The 20,494-nt window shown below is 45.2% G+C and overlaps 1 protein-coding gene across 10 annotated transcripts in view; it reads left to right on the top strand.

Annotated features, from left to right (window-relative positions):
* fbxo41 (F-box protein 41) overlaps positions 1–20,494 on the top strand; it is a 548,611-nt gene that overhangs the window by 133,155 nt on the left and 394,962 nt on the right. For all 10 annotated transcript variants that reach the window (XM_072578282.1, XM_072578275.1, XM_072578265.1 and 7 more), the window contains exon 5: positions 16,160–16,401. In XM_072578282.1, coding sequence (XP_072434383.1) covers positions 16,160–16,401 — 242 coding nt within the window. The remainder of the gene's footprint in view (positions 1–16,159; positions 16,402–20,494) is intronic.

Raw genomic sequence — 20,494 nt, 5'->3', positions numbered from 1 at the left:
TCCTTGGTGGACTGGGAGGGAGAGTTGAATTATGCAGTCATGAGGCAGTGTGGTTGTTTGGTGCAGGTGTCCCAGAAATGTTCTTTGAAACAATCCACGTTGGCGTCCTGTCTCCCCAATGTAGAGGAGACGACATCAGGTGCAACAGATACAGTATATGACATTTGTGGAGTTACTGGTAAATTTCTCTCAAATGTGGAAGGATCCTTTGGGGCCTTGGACGGAGGCGAGGGGCGCAGGTTTAGCACTTCCTGCGGTGGCAGGGGAACATACTGGGAGTGGGGTGAGGGCTCGGGAACAAGTTCTGCTCTACCCTCCTCTCTGACCTTCTCCCTACCTTCATCTACCTATTACATTCTCAGCTACCTTCCCCCCCCCCAACCCCCCCACCAGCCCCACCCCTCTCTCACTTATTTCTCAGCTCCAAGCCTCATTCCAGATGAAGGGCTTATGTTGCTCCTGCTGTGCTTTTTCAGCACCACACTCTCGACAGTGAATACAGTAAATTAGATTGAATGAAGTGTATGTAAATTGCTGCTTCACCCAGAAGGTATCTGGGGCCTTGGGTAGTGAGGAGGGAGGAGGTAAATGGAAAAGTGTGTTACACCTTCTACAATTGCATGGGAAGATGCTGTGGGGGTGTATGGAGTCATTGGGAGCTGACGAGGAGTGGACCAAGGTATCCCAGACCAAGATATTGCACTTGACAAGGGAGGGGTGGGGAAATGTGTCTCTGGAGGTGGCAGAAATGGCAGCAAATGATCCTTCGGATCTGGCTGCTGTTGGGGTGGTAAGTTAGGACAGGTGAGGGAATGTAAGTAAATTTGTGGATGATACAAAGATTGACCGGGTGATAAACTGAGGAGAAATGTATTAGACTACAAGAGGATTTTAATGGATTGGTCAGGTGGGCAGATAAATGGCGGGTGGAATTTAAATGTGAGGTGAAACTCTCTGAAAGAAGTAACAAAACAAGGAAATACTCAATGAATGGCAAGACACTCGGAAAAGCAGGAAGGCAGTGCAGGTTTCTCCTGCGGTCATTTCCTTCTAACAGGATTGGATACTGCTGGGGGAGATGGCTCACCATGGGAAGGCAGCAATAGCCAGGTTCATGGCACCGTGGCTGGTTCTGCTGTCCTGAAAGGCAGGAGAAAGAGTGGAAGGGCTATAGTCATCGGGGATTCAATTGTAAGGGAAGTAGATAGGCGGTTCTGTGATCGAAAACGAGACTCACAAATAGTATGTTGTCTCCGGGTGCACAGGTCAGGGATGTCTCAGATTAGATTCCCTACAGTGTGGAAACAGGCCATTTGGCCCAATAAGTCCATACCAACCCTCCAAAGAGTAATCCACCCAGACCCATTTCCCTCTGACTAATGTACCAAACACTGCGGCCAATTTAGCATGGCTAATTCACCTGACTTGCATATCCTTGGACTGTGGGAGCAAAGCTGAAAATGTGTTGCTGGAAAAGCGCAGCCGGTCAGGTAGCATCCAAGGAGCAGGAGAATCGACATTTCGGGCATAAGCCCTTCTTCCTGACCTGCTGCGCTTTTCCAGCAACACATTTTTCAGCTCTGATCTCCAGCATCTGCAGTCCTCACTTTCTCCCTGTGGGAGGAAACCAGAGCAAACCCACCCATTGCCCGAGGCTGGAATTGAACCCGGGTCCCTGGTGCTGTGAGGCTGCAGTGCTAACCACTAAGCCACCATGCTGCCCTAAACTGCTCTAGATTGGCTGCAGAATGTTCTGAAGGGGGATAGTAAACAGCCAGTTGTCATGGTGCATATAGGCACCAATGATTTAGGTAAAAAATGGGATGAGATCCTACAAACAGATTTTAGAGAGTCAGGAGCCAAGTTAAAAAGTAGAACCTCAACGGTAGTAATCTCAGCGTTGCTACCAGTGCCACGTGCTTCAGAGTAGGAATGATAGAATAAGCACAATGAATGCGTGGCTTGAGAGATGGTGCAAGAAGGAGGGGTTCTGAATTTTGGGACATTGGGACCGGTCTGGGGGAGGTGGGACTATTGCAAATTGGACGGTCCACACTTGGGCTGGACTGGAACTGATGTCCTTGGGTATTCTTTTGCAAATGCTTTTGGGGAGGGTTAAACTGATGTGGCAGGGGGATGGGAACCAAATGAGGAGTTTAATGGACAGTAAGGAGGGAGTAACTAAAGCCTGTAAGGAACTAGACAGTGAACTCAGCGTGACTAACGGGAATAGTAGGCAGGGAGCAGATGATGAACGCAAAGGGACTGGTGGTCTGAGGTGCATTTGTCTAAATGCAAGAAGTGCAGGAGGTAAAGCAGATTAATTTAGGGCTTGAATTAGTACCTGGGCATATGATGTTATTGCTATTACTAAGACTTGGTTGAGGGAAGGGCATGATTGGCATCTAAATATCCCAGGATATTGATGTTTCAGGTGGAATAGGGAGGGAAGTAAAAAGGGTGGAGGAGTTACATTACTAGTCAGAGAGGATATCACAGCTGTGCTAAAGGAGGGCACAATGGAGGACTCGAGCATTGAGGAAATATGGGCAGAGCTCAGAAATAGGAAGTAATAATGTTGGGGCTGTACCACAGGCCTCCCAACAGTGTATGTGTGATACAAGTACAAATATGTAAACAGATTATTGAAAGACATAGGAGCAACAGAGTGGTAGTGATACGAGATTTTAATTTTCCCAACATTGACTGGGATTCACTTAGTGTTAGAGATCTAGATGGTGCAGAATTTGTAAGGAGCATCCAGGAGGGTTTTCTAGAGCAGTATGTAAATAGTCCAACTCGGGAAGGGGCCATACTGGACCAGGTGGTTGAAGTTTCAGTAGGGGATTACTTTGGGAAGAGTGATCACAATTCTGTAAGTTTTAGTCACCTTCTCAAAGAACTCAACAAGGTTTGTGAGGCACGACCTATCTTTCACAAAACTGTGTTGACTATCCCTAATCAACTTATTACTTTCGAGGTGATTATAAATCCTAAGACTTGGTTGAGGGAAGGGCATGATTGGCATCTAAATATCCCAGGATATCGATGTTTCAGGTGGGATAGGGAGGGAAGTAAAAGGAGTGGAGGAGTTGTATTACTGGTCAGAGAGGATATCACAGCTGTGCTGAAGGAGGGCACGATGGAGGACTCGAGCAGTGAGGCAATATGGGCAGAGTTCAAAAATAGGAAGTAATAATGTTGGGGCTGTACCACAGGCCTCCCAACAGTGTATGTGTGATACAAGTACAAAGTACAAGTACAAGTACAAGTGTATACTTGTGGGCGGCAAGGTGGCACAGTGGTTAGCACTGCTGCCTCACAGTGCCAGAGACCCGGGTTCAATTCCCGCCTCAGGCGACTCTCTGTGTGGAGTTTGCACGTTCTCCCCGTGTCTGTGTGGGTTTCCTCCGGGTGCTCCGGTTTCCTCCCACAGTCCAAAGATGTGCAGGTCAGGTGAATTGGCCATGCTAAATTGCCCGTAGTGTTTGGTAAGGGGTAGATGTAGATGTAGATGTAGGGGTATGGGTGGGTTGCGCTTCGGCGGGGCGGTGTGGACTTGTTGGGCCGAAGGGCCTGTTTTCACACTGTAAGTAATCTAATCTAATCTAATCTAATTTAATCTAATTCTTATAACCCTTTACAACACTTTACCCATAGCCGAAGTTAGGCTTACCAGTGTATAATTATCAGGCTTCTCTCTACTCCCCTTCTTGAACAAGGGGCAGCATTTACTATCCTCCAGTTTTCTGGACCTATTCCTGCAGACAATAATGACATAAAGATCAAAGCCAAAGCTCTGCAATCTCCTCCCTGGCTTCCCAGAGAATCCAAATATAAATCCATCTGGCCCAGGGGTCTTACCAGAATTGCAAACACCTCCACCGTTGAACCTCAATCCCTAGTCCAGTAGCCTGTATCTCAGTCTTCTCCTCGATAATATTGTCTTTTTCCTGTATGAATACTGACGAAAAATATTCATTTAAGGCTTACATAGAACATAGAAAAATACAGCGCAGTACAGGCCCTTCGGCCCTCGATGTTGCGCCGACCGAAGCCTACCTAAACTACACTAGCCCAATAACCTCCATATGCTTATCCAATGCCCACTTGAATGACCATAAAGAGGGAGAGTCCACCACTGATACTGGCAGGGCACTCCATGAACTCACAACCCGCTGAGTAAAGAATCTACCCCTAACATCTGTCCTATACCAACCTCCCCTTAATTTAAAGCTGTGTCCCCGAGTAACAGCTGACTCCATACGCGGAAAAAGGTTCTCACTGTCAACCCTATCTAAACCCCTAATCATCTTGTACACCTCTATCAAGTCACCCCTAAACCTTCTTTTCTCCAATGAAAACAGCCCCAAGTGCCTCAGCCTTTCCTCATACGATCTTCCTACCATACCAGGCAACATCCTGGTAAACCTCCTCTACACCCGTTCCTTCACATCCTTCCTATAGTATGGCGACCAAAACTGTACACAATACTCCAGATAAGGCCGCACCAGAGTCTTATACAACCGCAACATGACCTCAGGACTCCAGAACTCAATTCCTCTACCAATAAAGCCCAGTACCCCATATGCCTTTTTCACAGCACTATTTACCTGGGTGGCAACCTTCAGAGATCTGTGTACATGGACACCAAGATCCCTCTGCTCATCCACACTACCAAGTAGCCTACCATTAGCCCAGTAATCCATCTTCTTGTTATTCCTACCAAAGTGAATGACTTCACACTTAGCTACATTGAACTCCATTTGCCACCTTTCTGCCCAGCTCTGCAGCTTATCTATATCCCGCTGTAACCTGCCACATCCTTCTTCGCTGTCCACCACTCCACCGACTTTCGTGTCATCCGCAAACTTGCTCACCCAGCCTTCAAGCCCCTCCTCCAGGTCATTTATTAAAATGATAAACGGCAATGGTCCCAAAACAGATCCTTGTGGAACACCGCTAGTAACTGCACTCCAAGATGAACCTTTACCATCAACTACTACCCTCTGTCTCCTTCCAGCTAGCCAATTCCTAATCCAAACCTCTAATGCACCCTCAATGCCACACATCTGTAATTTTTGCAGTAGCCAACCATGGGGTACCTTATCGAACGCCTTGCTAATATCCATATACACCACATCTACTGCTTTACCCTCGTCCACTTCCTTGGTCACCTTCTCAAAGAATTTAATAAGGTTTATGAGGCAAGACCTGCCCTTCACAAAACCATGCTGACTATCCTTGATCACATTATTCCTATCCAGATGTTCATAAATCCTATCCCTTACAGTTCTCTCTAAGACTTTGCCCACAACAGAAGTGAGACTCACTGGCCTATAGTTACTAGGGCTGACCCTACTCCCCTTCTTGAACAAGGGGACCACATTCGCTATCCTCCAGTCTTCTGGCACTATTCCTGTAGACAACGACGACATAAAAATCAAGGCCAATGGCTCCGCTATCTCCTCCCTAGCTTCCCAGAGGATCCTAGGATAAATGCCACCAGGCCCAGGGGACTTATCTATTTTCACCCTTTCCAGTATTCCCCGGACCTCTTCCCTACATACCTCAAAGCCATCCATTCTAATCACTTGTGACTCAATATTCACATCAGCAACAATGTCCTGTTCCTGAGTGAATACTGACGAAAAGTATTGATTTAGTGTCTCTCCAATCTCCTCTGCCTCCTCCCACTACTATCCTTGACTGGACCGATACCTACCCTAGTCATTCTTTTATTCCTGACATATCTATAGAAAGCGTTGGGTTTTCCCTAATCCTACCAACTGAAGACCTTTCATGTCCCCTCCTTGCTGCTCTTAGCTCTCTCTTTAGATCCTTCCTGGCTACCTTATAACTCTCAATCGCCCCAACTGAACCTTCATGCCTCATCTTTACATAGGCCGCCCTCTTCCCTTTTACAAGGGATTCCAATTCCTTATTAAACCACGGCTCCCTCACAAGACCGTTTCCTCCCTGTCTGACTGGTACATACTTATCAAGGACACCCAGTAGCTGCTCCTTGAACAAGATCCACATATCATTTGTGTCCTTCCCTTGAAGCCTATTTTTCCAATCCACACATCCTAAGTCATGCCTCACCGCATCATAATTTCCCTGCCCCCAGCTATAACTCCTGCCCTGCAGTTCACACTTATCCCTCTCCATCACGAGAGTAAAAGTCACCGAGTTGTGGTCACTGTTCCCGAAGTGCTCACCGACCTCCAAGTCTAACACCTGGCCTGGTTCATTACCTAGAACCAAATCCAGTATGGCCTCACCTCTTGTTGGCCTGTCTACATATTGTGTCAGGAAACCCTCCTGCACACATTGGACAAACACCGACCCATCTAACAAACTCGAGCTATAGCTTTCCCAGTCAATATCTGGGAAGTTAAAGTCCCCCATAACAACCACCCTACTACTTTCACTCTTCTCCTGAATCATCCTTGCAATACTTTCCTCTACGTCCCTCGGACTATTAGGAGGCCTGTAGAAAACTCTTAACAGGGTGACCTCACCTTTCCTATTTCTAACCTCAGCCCAAACTACCTCAGATGGCAAGTCTTCCTCCATTGTCCTTTCCACCGCTGTAATACTATCCTTGACAAGCAATGCCACACCTACCCCTCTTTTACCCCCACCTCTGACCCTACTAAAGCATTTAAACCCTGGAACCTGCAACAGCCAATCCTGTCCCTGTTCTACCCACGTCTCCGTAATAGCCACAACATCGAAATCCCAGGTACCAACCCATGCTGCGAGTTCACCTAACTTATTTCTTATACTTCTGGCATTGAAGTATACACACTTCGAGCCACTTTCCTGTTTACTGGCACCCTCCTTCGAGATCGATGCCTTGTTCCTAACCTCCCTACACTCAACATCCTGTACCCAAAAGCTACAGTCCAGGTTCCCATGCCCCTGCAGAGTTAGTTTAAACCCTCCCAAAGAGCACTAGCAAACCTCCCCCCAAGGATACTGGTGCCTCTCAGGTTCAGGTGCAGACCATCCTGTTTATAGAGGTCCCACCTTCCCCAGAAAGAACCCCAGTTATCCAGAAACCGGAATCCCTCCCTCCTGCACCACCCCTGTAGCCACGCATTTAACTGTTCTCTCTCCGTATTCCTTGACTCTCTATCACGTGGCACGGGTAACAAACCAGAGACAACAACTCTGTTCGTTCTAGCTCTGAGCTTCCAACCTAGCTCCCTGAAAGCCTGCCTAACATCCTCATCCCTCTTCCTACCTATGTCGTTGGTGCCAACGTGGACCACGACCTGGGGCTGCTCCCCCTCCCCCTTAAGGACCCGGAAAACACGATCAGAGACATCACGTACCCTTGCACCTCGGAGGCAACATACCAATCGTGAGTCTCTGTCGCCCCCGCAAAACCACCTATCTGTGCCCCTCACTATTGAGTCCCCAATAACTATCCCTCTACCTTTCTCCACCCTTCCCTTCTGAGCAACGGGGACAGGCTCCGTGCCAGAGGCCTGAACCTCGTTGCTTACCCCTGGTAAGTCCCCCCCCCCCCACAAGTATCCAAAACGGTATACTTGTTATTGAGAGGAACAACCGCAGGGGGTCCCTGCACTGGCTATTTCCTCCCAGTCCCCCTCACTGTCACCCATCTGTCTATAACTTTCGGAGTAACTACTTCCCTAAAGCTCTGATCTATGACCACCTCTGCCTCCCGAATGATCCGTAGTTCATCCAACTCCAACTCCAGTTCCCTAACACGCTCTTGGAGGAGCTGGAGATGGGTGCACTTCCCGCAAGTGTAATCAGCAGGGACGCTAATGGCTTCCCTCACCTCAAACATCTTGCGAGAGGAACATTGCACTGCCTTCGCTGCCATCCCTCTAAAAGGTAAACTTTAAAAAGAAAACTGGATCTAAAGAAACAAACAAGCAAAATGCAGCACTTACCTGCTTACCACAATGGGTCGTATTATTAGGTTAGAGGAGGAGGGCGGGTGGGAGGCTCTACCCCTGTAGTGCCTCGGGTTCCTCGCCTGCACGCTTTTATAGAGAAAAAACCTTCCCAGGTAAGCTAGCGCGACACCAGCTTCCGGGTCCGCTAGACGCTTAAAAAAAACTTTAAATTTTAACCATTAAAAAAATCAATAACTGGACTATACCGCGACTTAAAATAGACACCACCAGACAGCCGTTACCTGCTCCGCTGAGAGAGTGAGGCCGAAGGCTTGGAGCTGTGCGCTTTTATAGAGGAAAAAAAACCTTCCCAGGTAAGCTAGCGCGACACCAGCTTCTGGGTCCACTAGGCGCTTAAAAAAAAACTTTAAATTTTAACCGTTAAAGAAAACAATAACTGGACTATACCGCGACTTAAAATAAACACCACCAGACAGCCGTTACCTGCTCCGCTGAGAGAGTGAGCTTCTCCTATCTCCTTGGACTGCCTGAACAATGTCCCACTACTGTCTTTGATTGGCCCTAATCTTAATCTAATCATTCTTTTGTTCCTGATATATTGTAGAAAGCTTTAGGGTTTTCCTTGATCCTATCTGCCAACAACTTCTCATGTCCCCTCCTGGCTCTTCTTAGCTCTCTCTTTAGGTCTTTCCTGGCTAACTTGTAACTCTGAAGTGCCCTAACAGAACCTTCACGTCTCATCCAAACATAAACCTTCTTCTTTCTCTTGATAAGAGATTCAACTTCCTGAGTATACCCTGGCTCCTGCACTCAACAACTTCCTCCCTATCTGACAGATTTTTACTTATCAAGGACCCGCAGTAGCTGTTCCTTGCATAAGCTCCACATTTCAATTGTGCCCAGCCCCTGCAATTTCCTCCCCATTCTATGCATCTTAAATCTTGCCTCATCGCATCGTAATTGTTTTTATGTTATAACTCTTGCCCTGCGGAAAATACCTGTCCCTTTCCATCACTAAAGTAAACATAACCAAATTGTGATCACTATCACCAAAGTGCTCACCTACCTCCAAATCTAACACCTGGCCAGGTTCATTCCCCAGTACCAAATGTAATGTGGCCTCACCCCTTGTTGGCCTGTCCACATACTGTGTCAGGAAACGCTCTTCCACACATTGGACAACAACTGACCCATCTAAAGTACTTGAACTATCGTATTCCTAGTCAATATTTCGAAAGTTAAATTCACCCATAACAAACTACACTGTTACTCTTGCTCCTATCGCGAATCATCTTTGCTGTCCTTTCTCTGCACCTTTGGGAGTATTCAGAAGCCTATAGAAAACCCCCAACAGGGTGACCTCTCCATTCCTGTTTCTAGCCGCAACCCAGACTACCTCAGCAGACGAGTCCTCGAATGCCTTACTGAAGTCCATATAGATCACGTCTACAGCTCTGCCCTCATCAATCCTTTTTGTTACTTCTTCAAAAAACTCAGTCAAGTTTGTGAGACATGACATACAAAATCAAGTTGATTATCCCTCGTCAGTTCTTGCCTTTCCAAAAACATACAAATCCTGTCCTTAAGAATTCCCTCCAACAACTTGCCCGTCACTGACCTCAGGGTCACCAGTCTATAGTTCCCTGGTTTGTCTTTTCCACCTTTCTTACATAATGGCACCATGTTAGCCACCCTCCAGTGTGCACCTCACCTGTGACTATCGATGATACAAATATCTCAGCAAGGGGCCCAGTAATCACTTCTCTAGCTTCCCACAGAGTTCTAGGATACACCTGATCAGGTCCTAGGGATTTATCCACTTATACACGTTTCAAGTCACCCAGCACTTCCACCTCTGTCATCTCAACATCATTCAAGATGTCACCATCTATTTGCCCACATTCTATATCTTCTATGTCCTTCTCCACAGTAAACACTAATGCAAAATACTCATTTAGTATCTCCCCCATCTCCTGCAGCTCCCCACAAAGGCCACCTTGCTGATCTTTGAGGGCCTGTATTCTCTCCCTAGTAACCCTTTTGTCCTGAATGTATTTGTAAAATATGTTTCTCTAATTCCTGTTGACTATTTGGGGGCCCTACAGTACAACCCCAATAACGTCACTATACCCTCCTATTTCTTAGCTCCACCCACAAAGCCTCACTGAATGACCCTTCAGTTATTAAATCTCTGATTACTGTTATGATACTCACCTTAATCAAAATGCAACTCCTCCTTCTCCCTACAACCCCTGTTCTGCCTAAAGCACCTCTACCCTGGTACATGAGCTGTCCCTCCCTTAGCTCTGTTTTTGTAATGGATATAATATCCTAGCGCCATGTACTTATCCCTGTGTTAATCACCCTTACGTGTCAGCTCTCTTGCATTGAAATAAAAGCAGCTTAAGCCAACAGGCCTTACACGCTCCCTGTCATGTTTCAGCCTGACCTGTCTCTTAAACTTACTATTTCTGATTACTGTATCTCCTTCCAACGTTGCACTTGCCTCCCTCCTGTTGAAGATTCCACTCCCCTGCCAATCTAATTTGAACCCTCCCTTGCAGGACTAGCAAACCAGACTGCCAAGATATTGGTCCGTCTCCAGTTCAGGTGCAACCTGTCCGTCTTGAACAAGTCACCTCTGCCCAGAAAGGTCTGAATGCTCTGAAATTCTGAATCCCTGCACCAATTCTTTAGCCACGCATTCATCTGCCATATCATCCTGCTATTCCCCTCACTCGTACTTCCTCAAGAAACTCAGTCAAGTTTGTGAGACAAAACTCTTCCTGCAGAAGGCCATGCTGACTATCCCCAATAAGTCCAGTCTTCTCCAAATGAGAGTGAATCCTGTCCTCATGGCCTATAATGTCCTGAATTATCCCAGTTGCCCTTTTTAAACAAAGGAATAAGATTGATTACTCATTCGTTCTCTGTGACCTTTCCTTTGATTAAAAAGGAAACAAAGATCTCTGTCAAGGCCCCAGCAATCTCTTCTCTTGCCTCCTTCAGTATCCTGGAATCGATCCCACCAAACCCTGGGCAATTTAACATGGCCAATTCATCTAACCTGCACATCTTTGGACTGTAGGAGGAAACCCACACAGACACAGGGAGAATGTGCAAACTCCACACAGACAGTCGCCCAAGGCTGGAATCAAACCCGGGTCCCTGGTGCTGTGAGGCAGCTGTGCTAACCACTGAGCTACCGTGTTGCTCACAAAAACATCATGTTGCACTCAAACCTACAATCCCTGATCTGAAGTCAGACACTTTACCTGTCATGCCACCAACTCAACGATGAAATGAGCTGCCAGCAGAAGTGATTGAGGCAGGTACATTAACAACATTTGAAAGGCATTTGGGCAAATACATAGATAAGGAAGAGTTTAGTAGGATATGGGCCAAGTGCAGGGAAATGGGATAGCTTGGATGGACATTTTGGTCAGCATGGACCAGTTTGGGCCAAAGGGCCTGTCTCTATGCTGTAGATGACGGGCTTTTGTCCGAAACGTTGATTTTCCTACTCCTCGGATGCTGCCTGACCTGCTGTGCTTTTCCAGCACCACTCTCTCAACTTTGTGCTGTAGGAATCTATGAATCTATCTGCAATCTGTTTGAACATAATGCATCTCCAGAAACAAAATGTCTAGAGCATCTCTGAACAAGAATCAACCTGCAATTAACTTCCAGACTTGGTCTCATAAACAAATATTATTTTGTTTATTCTCCTCTCATTTTTAAAAATAAGCTGCTGCTCACAATTCAAAGGTTACTTTCAGCTCTCAGAACACTGTGCATAGCTTCAAACCAAAATGATTAAAAATAATGAAGGTCTGAATTCAGAACATTCAAACCTGTGGGCCAAGTCTGGAAAATGGGATCAGTCTAGATGGGTGAGTTTTTTGGGCAGACTCGATGGCTCTCTTCCATACTGTATGACTGACTCCCTAGTCCTGTCTGGTAGCTTCAGGAGGTTTACATCTCTTTCTAACTCTTGCGAGTGCTGCTCCTGGCATGCTTTCTCCACTTATCTCTGAACAAGGGTTGATCCCCTGACTTGATGGTCATGTTAGAATGTGATGCCAGATCATTATATTGCAGATGTGTTGGAGTATGATTCTGTTGGTGCTATATTGGAAAGTGTGAGTGTAAAAAGGGATCTGGGTATTTTTGTACACCAGTCAATGAAAATGGACTGACAGGTGAATTGAATTGAATGAATTTAATTTATTGTCACGTGTACCAAAACACAGTGAAAACCTTTGTCTTGTGAGCAATGCAGGCAGATCACATCGTTAAGTAGTAGAGATAGTAAATAATAGGGAAACCACGGCAAAAAACAAAAGCACAGATACAGGTGAGTGTTAAGAGTTTGTGAGTCCAAATAATTAGAAAGGCAAATGTTTTATCAGCGTTCCTACAGTTATACAAGATCTTGGTGAGACCACAATCGAGAGTATGCAGACATTTCCGTACATAAAGAAGGATATCCTTGCCAGAAAGGAGGTTTAGTGGAGGTTCATGAGGCTGATAACGGGGATGACAAGACTATCCTATGAGAAGGGATTGGTTCAATTGAGCCTTACCAGAGTTTAGAAGGATAATAGAGGATCTGATTCAAATGTATAAAATTCCCTCAGGGCTAGAGGAATGTTATTACACAGACTAAATGTAGGGAGGATATTTTCCCTGTCTGGGGAGTCTAGAATCAGGAGGGACAGTCTCATGGTGAGGGATATACCATTTGCAACTGGGATGAAGAAAAGACTTTTCACTGAAAGGGGAGTGAACCTGTTGAATTCTCTATTACAGAAGGCTGTAGTGGATGAATTACTGACTATATTCAAGAAAAAGATGGATGAGTTTTTATGTTTTAAAAGCATCAAGGGATGTGGGGAGAAAACAGGAATAAAGTGTATCAGCCATAGAAAAGTACAGCACAGAACTGGCCCTTTGGCTTACGAGGTTTAATCCTAATGTAAAATATAGTAACTTAACCTACACACCCCTCAACTCACTGCTATCCATGTGCATGTCCAGCAGTCACTTAAATGTCCCCAATGACTCTGCTCCCACCACCACAGCTGGCAACGTAGTCTATGCATTCACAACTCTCTGCGTAAAGAAGGTATCTCTGATGTCTCCTTTATACCTTCCTCCTAATATCTTCAAATTATATTTCTCGTACCAGTCAATCCTGCCTTGAGAATAAGTCTCTGGCTATTGACACTATCTTTTCCACTCATTATTTTGTACATCTCAATCGGGTCTCCTCTCTTCCTCCTTCTCTCCAGAGAGAAAAATCCGAACTTATTCAACCTTTCTTCATAAGGCGAGCCTTCCAGTCCAGGCAGCATCCTGGTAAACCTTCTTTGCACACTCTCCAAAGCCTCTGTATCTTTCCTATAGTAGGGCGACCAGAACTGGACACAATATTCCAAGTGTGGCCTCACCAGGGACTTGTAGAGCTGTAGCAAAACCTCGCAGCTCTTAAACTCGTTCACCCTGTTAATGAAAGCCAAAACACCATATGCTTTCTTAACAACCCTATCCACTTCAATGGCAACTTTGAGGGATCTATGTACTTGTACACCCAGATCCCTCTGTTCTTCCACACTGCCAAGAATCCTGTCTTTAATTCTGTATCCAGTATTCGAGTTCGACCTTCCAAAATGCATCACTCACATTTAGATTAGATTACTTACGGTGAGGAAACAGGCCCTTCGGCCCAACAAGTCCACACCGGCCCTCTGAAGAACAACCCACCCAGACCCATTCCCCTACTCCTATACTACGGGCAAGTTAGCATGGCCAATTCACCTAACCTGCACATTTTGGACTGTGGGAGGAAACCGGAGCACCCGGAGGAAACCCATGCAGACATGGGGCGAATGTGCAAACTCCAGACAGACAGTTGCCTGAGGTGGGAATTAAACCTGGGCCTCTAGCGCTGCGAGGCAGCAGTGCTAACCACTGTGCCACCGTGTCTCCCAGGTTTATCCACGTTGAACTCCATTTGCCATTTCTCAGCCCAGCTCTGTATCCTGTCTATGTTGCGATGCAGCCTGCAATAGTCCTCTACACTATTGACGACACCTCCAATCTTTGTGTCATCTGCAAATTTACTAACCCACCCTTCAACCTCCTCATCCAAGTCATTTATAAAAAGTACAAAGAGCAGAGGCCCAAGAACAGAGCCCAGCGGGACCCCACTCACCACTGTCCTCCAGGCAGAATACAACCACTCTCTGCCTTCTGTCAGCCAGCCAATTCTGAATCCAGATAGCCAAATCTCCCTGTATCCCATACTTCCTGACTTTATGAATGAGCCTACCATGGAGAACATTATCAAATGCCTTGCTGAAGTCCATATACACCACATCCACTGCTCGACCTTCGTCGACCTGTCTTGACACCTCCTCAAAAACTCAATAAGATTTGTGAGGCATGACCTGCCCCTCACAAAGCCATGCTGACTGCCTTTAACCACTCTATGCTTTGCCAAATTGTCATAAATCCTATCCCTCAGAATTCTTTCCAACACTTTGCTGACTACAGACGTAAGCCTGACTGGTGTGTAATTGCCAGGGATTTCCCTGTTATCCTTCTTGAAAAGTGGAATAACATTTGCCTCCTTCCAAACCTGTGGTACGTGGAGAGTGAGGAGGCAAATGTCCTCACCAGTGGCTCAGCAACCTCCTGTCTCATTTCCCAGAGCAGCCGAGGATAAATCTGGTCTGGCCCTGGGGACTTATCAATCTTAATGTTTTCCAAAATTTCTAGCACATCAACTTCATCAATCTTGATCTGGTCAAGACTGTATCCCAGCTCCTCAAAGTTCTCATTCACAACAAGGTCCCTTTCCTTGGTGAAAACTGAAGCAAAATACTCATTTAGAGCTTCCCCTATCTGCTCAGACTCCATGCACAAGTTCCCTCCGCTATCCCTGATCGGTCCTACCTTCTCCCTGATCATTCTCTTATTCCTCACGTATGAGTAAAATGCCTTTGGGTTCTCCCTAATCCTTCCTGCCAAGCCTTTTTCGTGCCCCCTCCTGGCTCTCCTCAGTCCATTTCTGAGCTCCTTTCTAGCAAGCCTGTAATCCTCCAAAGCTGTGCTAGATCCTTACTTCCTCCACCTTCTTCCTTTTGATGAGAAGTTCCTATGTTCTCGTCATCCAAGGTTCCTTAATCTTACCCCTTCTTACCTGTCTCAGAGGAACAAATTTGTGCATCACTCGCAACAATTGCGCCTTAATTTGCTTTTCCCCATTTAAATGTCTTCCCTTGGTGACTGCTCCTTTCACTCTCCAAGGCTATGCTAAATGTGAGGCAGTCATGATCACTTTCACTAAAGTGCTCTCCCACCGTGAGATCTGACACCTGTCCTGGCTCGCTGCCGAGCACCAAATCCAAAATGGCCTCTATCTCTCGTCGGTCTGTCTACATACTGAGTAAGGAAACCCTCCTGAACACACCTGACAAAAATGGCTCCATCCAAACCATCTGCACTAAGGAGGTTCCAGTCGATATTGGGAAAGTTGAAATCACCCAAAACAACGACCCTGCTACTTCTGCATTTTTCCAGAATTTGCCAGCCTATGAGTTCTTTGATCTCTCTACTGCTATCAGGTGGTCTGTAGAAAACCCCCAGTGCGGTGGCTGTTCCTTTGCTGTTCCTAACTTCCACCCATACTGACTCATGATCATGACTACTGAGGCACGATCCTATTGAATGGCAGGTGTGAAGTGCTGAAAGGTGGTTTCTATGTTTCTGCGATAATTCAAAATGAATTCTGGAGCTACATTGCATACTTGAAAAGAAATTTAATGAGCTCTTAAATCTCATAATATGCAAGTCAACTCTTCGATGGAATGGGGAAGTAAAAAGAAAACCATAGAACATTTACAACATAGAAAGAGGCCATTTAGCCCCCATCCTGTGTGTGCAGCTGAGTAAACTAACTGCCCATTTTAATTCCACTTAACAGCACCTGATCTGTAGCCTTGAAAGTTAAAGAATTAATGGCCTGTTTGGTAATCATAACAAAGGCATTGCATTAATTTTTAGTTTGATTGAATGGTTTTTAAATACAAAATACCCAAATATTCATAGCTGTTTTGGACATGAAAAGGTGTCGCTCCATGTCATTCTAGTCAATTATAGTCAAACATTTTGATTATGTTTAATGACTTTATTCATGTGAGTCCTTTGGGATCTGAAAATTACTACTTCATGTCTTTTGTATTTATTTTCAGGTAATGCCAAACCAGTTAGTTATAAAGCAACTAAGCTACAGAAAGGCAGCCCTTCACGATCAAATGAAGTTATCAGCCCTGAGGTTCTAAAGATGCGAGCAGCATTATTTTGTATTTTCACCTACTTGGACACAAAGACATTGCTGAAAACAGCTGAGGTCTGTCGAGACTGGAAGTATGTGGCAAGGCATCCAGCAGTTTGGACCAGAGTTCTGTTGGAAAATGCTCGAGTATCCTCCAAGGTACTTCCAACCCATTGTACATCAGAGTGAAATGGACATAATTTATTCAAATTAAGAATAAGTACCAAGTTTTGAGAAGTTGTTTGGCTGTGGAGAGTAATGACATAGAACATAGAACAGTACAGCAAAATACAGGCCCTTCGGCCCACGATGTTGTGCCGAGCATTTATCCTAATTCTAAGATCAACCTAAACTATGCACCGTTCAATTTATTGGCATCCATGTGCTTTTCGAGCAGTCATTTAAATGTCCCAAATGTCTCTGACTTTACTACCACCGCTGGCAGTGCATTCCACACACCCACCACTCTCTGCATAAAGAATCTACCTCTGACATCTCTTCTATACCTTCTTCCAGTCACCTTAAAATTATGACCCCACGTGACAACCATTTCTGCCCTGGGGAAAAGTCTCTGGCTATCTCCTCTAGCTATGCCTCATTAGGAGAAAGTAAGGACTGTAGATGCTGGAGATTAGAGTCAAGAGTGTGGTGCTGGAAAAGCACAGCAGGTCAGGCAGCATCCGAGGAGCAGAAGAAATGATGTTTCAGGCATAATCGATGTTCCTGATGAAATGTCGATTCTCCTGCTCCTTGAATGCTGCCTGACCTGCTGTGCTTTTCCAGCACCACACTCTTGACTATGCCTGTCATTACCTTGTACACCTCTATCAAGTCACCTCTCTTCCTTCTTCTCTCCCTGTTAAATGCCCGAGCTCGCTCAATCTCTCTTCATGAGACAAGCACTCCAATCCAGGCAGCATCCTGGTAAATCTCCTCTGTACTCTCTCTAAAGTATCTACATCCTTCCTACAATGAGGCGACCAGAATTGGACACAATATTCCAAGTGTGGTCAAACGGGTTTTATAGAGCTGTAGTGCAGTACGTCCTCGCGGCTCCTAAACTCAGTCCCCCTGTTAATGAAAGCCAAAATACCATATGCCTTCTTAACAACCCTGTCAATTTGGGTGGCGACTTTGAGGGATCTATGGACGTGGACCCCAAGATCCTGCTGTTTCCCCCACACTGCTAAGAATCCTGTCTTTAATCCTGTATTCAGCATTCAAATTTGACCTTCCAAAATTCGACCTTCCTTTGCATTTATCCAGGTTGAACTCCATCTGCCACTTCTCAGCCCAGCTCTGAATCCTGTCAATGACTTATTGTAACCTGTAACTACCCTCAACACTAACTACAACACCATGTGTCATCGGCAAACTGACTAACCCACCCTTCCATTTCTTCATCCAAGTCATTTATAAAATCTACAAAGAGCAGAGGCCCAAGAACAGATCCCTGTGGGATACCACTGGTCACCGACCTCCAAGCGGAATACTTTCCATCCACTACCACTTGCTGTCTTCTTTTGGCCAGCCAATTCTGTATCCAGACAGCCAGATTTCCCTGTATCCCACACCTCCTAACTTTCTGAATGAGCCTACCGTGGGGAACCTTATCAAATGCCTTACTGAAATTCATATACACCAGATCCACTGCCCGACCTTCGGCAACTTGTCTCGTCATGTCCTCAAAGAACTTAATAAGGCTTGTGAGGCATGACCTGCCCCTCACAAAGCCATGCTGACTATCTTTAATCAAACTATGTTTTTCTGAATAGTCATAAATCCTATCTCTCAGAGTCCTTTCCAGCACCTTGCTTACCACAGACGTAAGACTGACTGGTCTGTAATTCCCAGGGATTTCCCTACTCCATTTCTTTAACAGAGGAACAGTCCCTCCAGTCAGCCTGGTACTTTAGAAGGTTTAAGTAGAAACAGTCTATCCAATACCTTTTGCCATCCTTTGTCATTTAAAAGGCATCTGGATGGGTTTATGAATAGGAAGAGTTTGGAGGGATATGGGCCGGGTGCTGGCAGGAGGGACTAGATTGGGTTAGGATACCTGGTCGGCATGGATGAGTTAGACCGAAGGGTCTGTTTCTGTGCTGTACATCTCTATGACTCTATGATCTATTTTAGAAACTTCAAGAATATTAATTTCACCTTTTGTTAAAATTCAATTACAGAATGTGAAAGACTTGGGAACTTGAAAAAGTTAGTGGTGATATCTTGGGGACAGTCGATATCACAGTAGAGGAGGTGTTGGACATAATAGAATGTATGGAAGTGCATAAATCTTCTGGTTCTGACCAGATATATTCAAAAACACTGCAAGAGATGAGAAAAGAAATTGCGGGGACCCTGAATGATAGTTTTGCATCATAGTTAACCATGGGTGATGTACCAGAAGACTGGAGGGTAGTGAATGTTGTGCCCTTATTCAACAAGGGCGACAAAGAAAAACCTGGGACTGACAGACCAGTAAGCTTAACATCTGTGATAGATAAATTATTTGAGAAGATATTGAGAGATAAAATACACGTGCATTTGGAAAAAAAAGTTTGATTAGGAGTAGTCAGCACACCTTTGTGTATGGTAGATCATGCCTCCAAATTTTTTTAGGGTTCTTTGATAAAGTGAGCAAGAAAGTTGACAAGAGCAGGGTGGTAGATGTAGTCTATGTGGATTTCAGTAAGGCCTTTGATAAGGTTCCACATGGTAGACTGCTCTGGAAGGTTAGATCACATAGAATACAGGGGGAGTTGGCAAATTGGATACATGTGGTGATGCTGCTTTAAGTGAGAGGGCAAAGGTCTGGCAGATGCAATATAATGTTAATAAACATGATGTCATCCATTTTGGTAGGACTAACAGTAAAAAGGACTATTACTTGAATGGTAAAATGTTGCAGCATGCTGCTATGCAGAGGGACCTGGGTGAACTTATGCATCAATCACAGAAGGTTGGTTTGTAGGTACAATAAGTAATTAGGAAGGCAAATGGAATTTTGTCTTTCAATGCTAAAAGGACTGAATTGAAAAGCAGGGAGGTTATGTTGCAACTGTATAAGATGCTGGTGATGCCACACCTGGAGTAGTGTGTGCAGTTTTGATCTCCTTGAGGAAGGATGTACTGCACTAGAGGGGTACAGAGGAGGTTCACTAGGTTGATTCCAGATTTGAGAGGGTTGGTTTATGAAGAGAGACTGAGTGGACTGGAATTATATTCATTGGAATTTAAAAATGAGGGGGGATCTTATAGAAACATACAAAATTATGAAGGGAACAGATAAAATAGATGTAGAGAGAATGTTTCAACTGGCAGGTGAAGCGAGGACAAGAGCGCATAGCCTCAAAATTAACGGGAGTAGATTTAGGACTGATTTGAGAAGGAACTTCTTCATCCAGATGGTTATAAATCTGTGGAATTCCCTACCCAGTGAAGTAGTTGACGGTATCACAGTAAATGTTTTTAAAGCTAAGATAGATATTTTGTGAACAATGAACATAAAACATAGAAAGGTACAGCGCAGTACAGGCCCTTTGGCCCATGATGTTGTGCTGAGGATAATCCTAATCTAAAATAAAATAACCTAATCTACACCCCCCTCAATTCACTGCTGTCCATATGCATGTCCAGCAGTCACTTAAATATTCCCAATGACTCTGCTCCCACCATCAGCACTGGCAATGAATTCCATGCATTTACAACTCTCTGCATAAAGAACCCTCCTCTTACGTCTCCTCGAGACTTTCCTCTTAATATTTTCAAACTATGACTTCTTGTACCAGTCAATTCTGCCCTGGGGAAAAGTCTCTGGCTATTGACTCTATCCATGCCTCTCATTAGGTAAAAACAATGACTGCAGATGCTGGAAACTAGATTTTGGATGAGTGGTGCTGGAAGAGCACAGCAGTTCAGACAGCATCCGAGGAGCAGCAAAATCGACGTTTCGGGCAAAAGCCCTTCATCCACTAATCCAAAACCACGCCTCTCATTGCCTTGTACACATCACTCAGGTCACTTCTCTTCCTCCTTCTCTCCAGAGAGAAAAGTCCAAGCTCAGTCAACCTCTTCTCGTAAGTCAAGCCTTCAAGTCCAGGCAGCATCCTGGTAAAACTCCTTTGCAGCCTCTCCAAAGCTTCCATATCTTTCCTACAATAGGGCAATCAGAACTGGACACAATATACCAAGTGTGGCCTCACCAGCGTTTTGTAGAGCTGCAGCAAGATCTCGCGGCTCTTAAACTTGATCC

Source organism: Chiloscyllium punctatum, chromosome 1 (genome assembly GCF_047496795.1).
Source record: "Chiloscyllium punctatum isolate Juve2018m chromosome 1, sChiPun1.3, whole genome shotgun sequence".
Lineage (NCBI taxonomy): Eukaryota > Metazoa > Chordata > Chondrichthyes > Orectolobiformes > Hemiscylliidae > Chiloscyllium > Chiloscyllium punctatum.
Note: the sequence above shows the minus strand (reverse complement) of the source record. Positions and strands in the feature narration are given on the sequence as shown.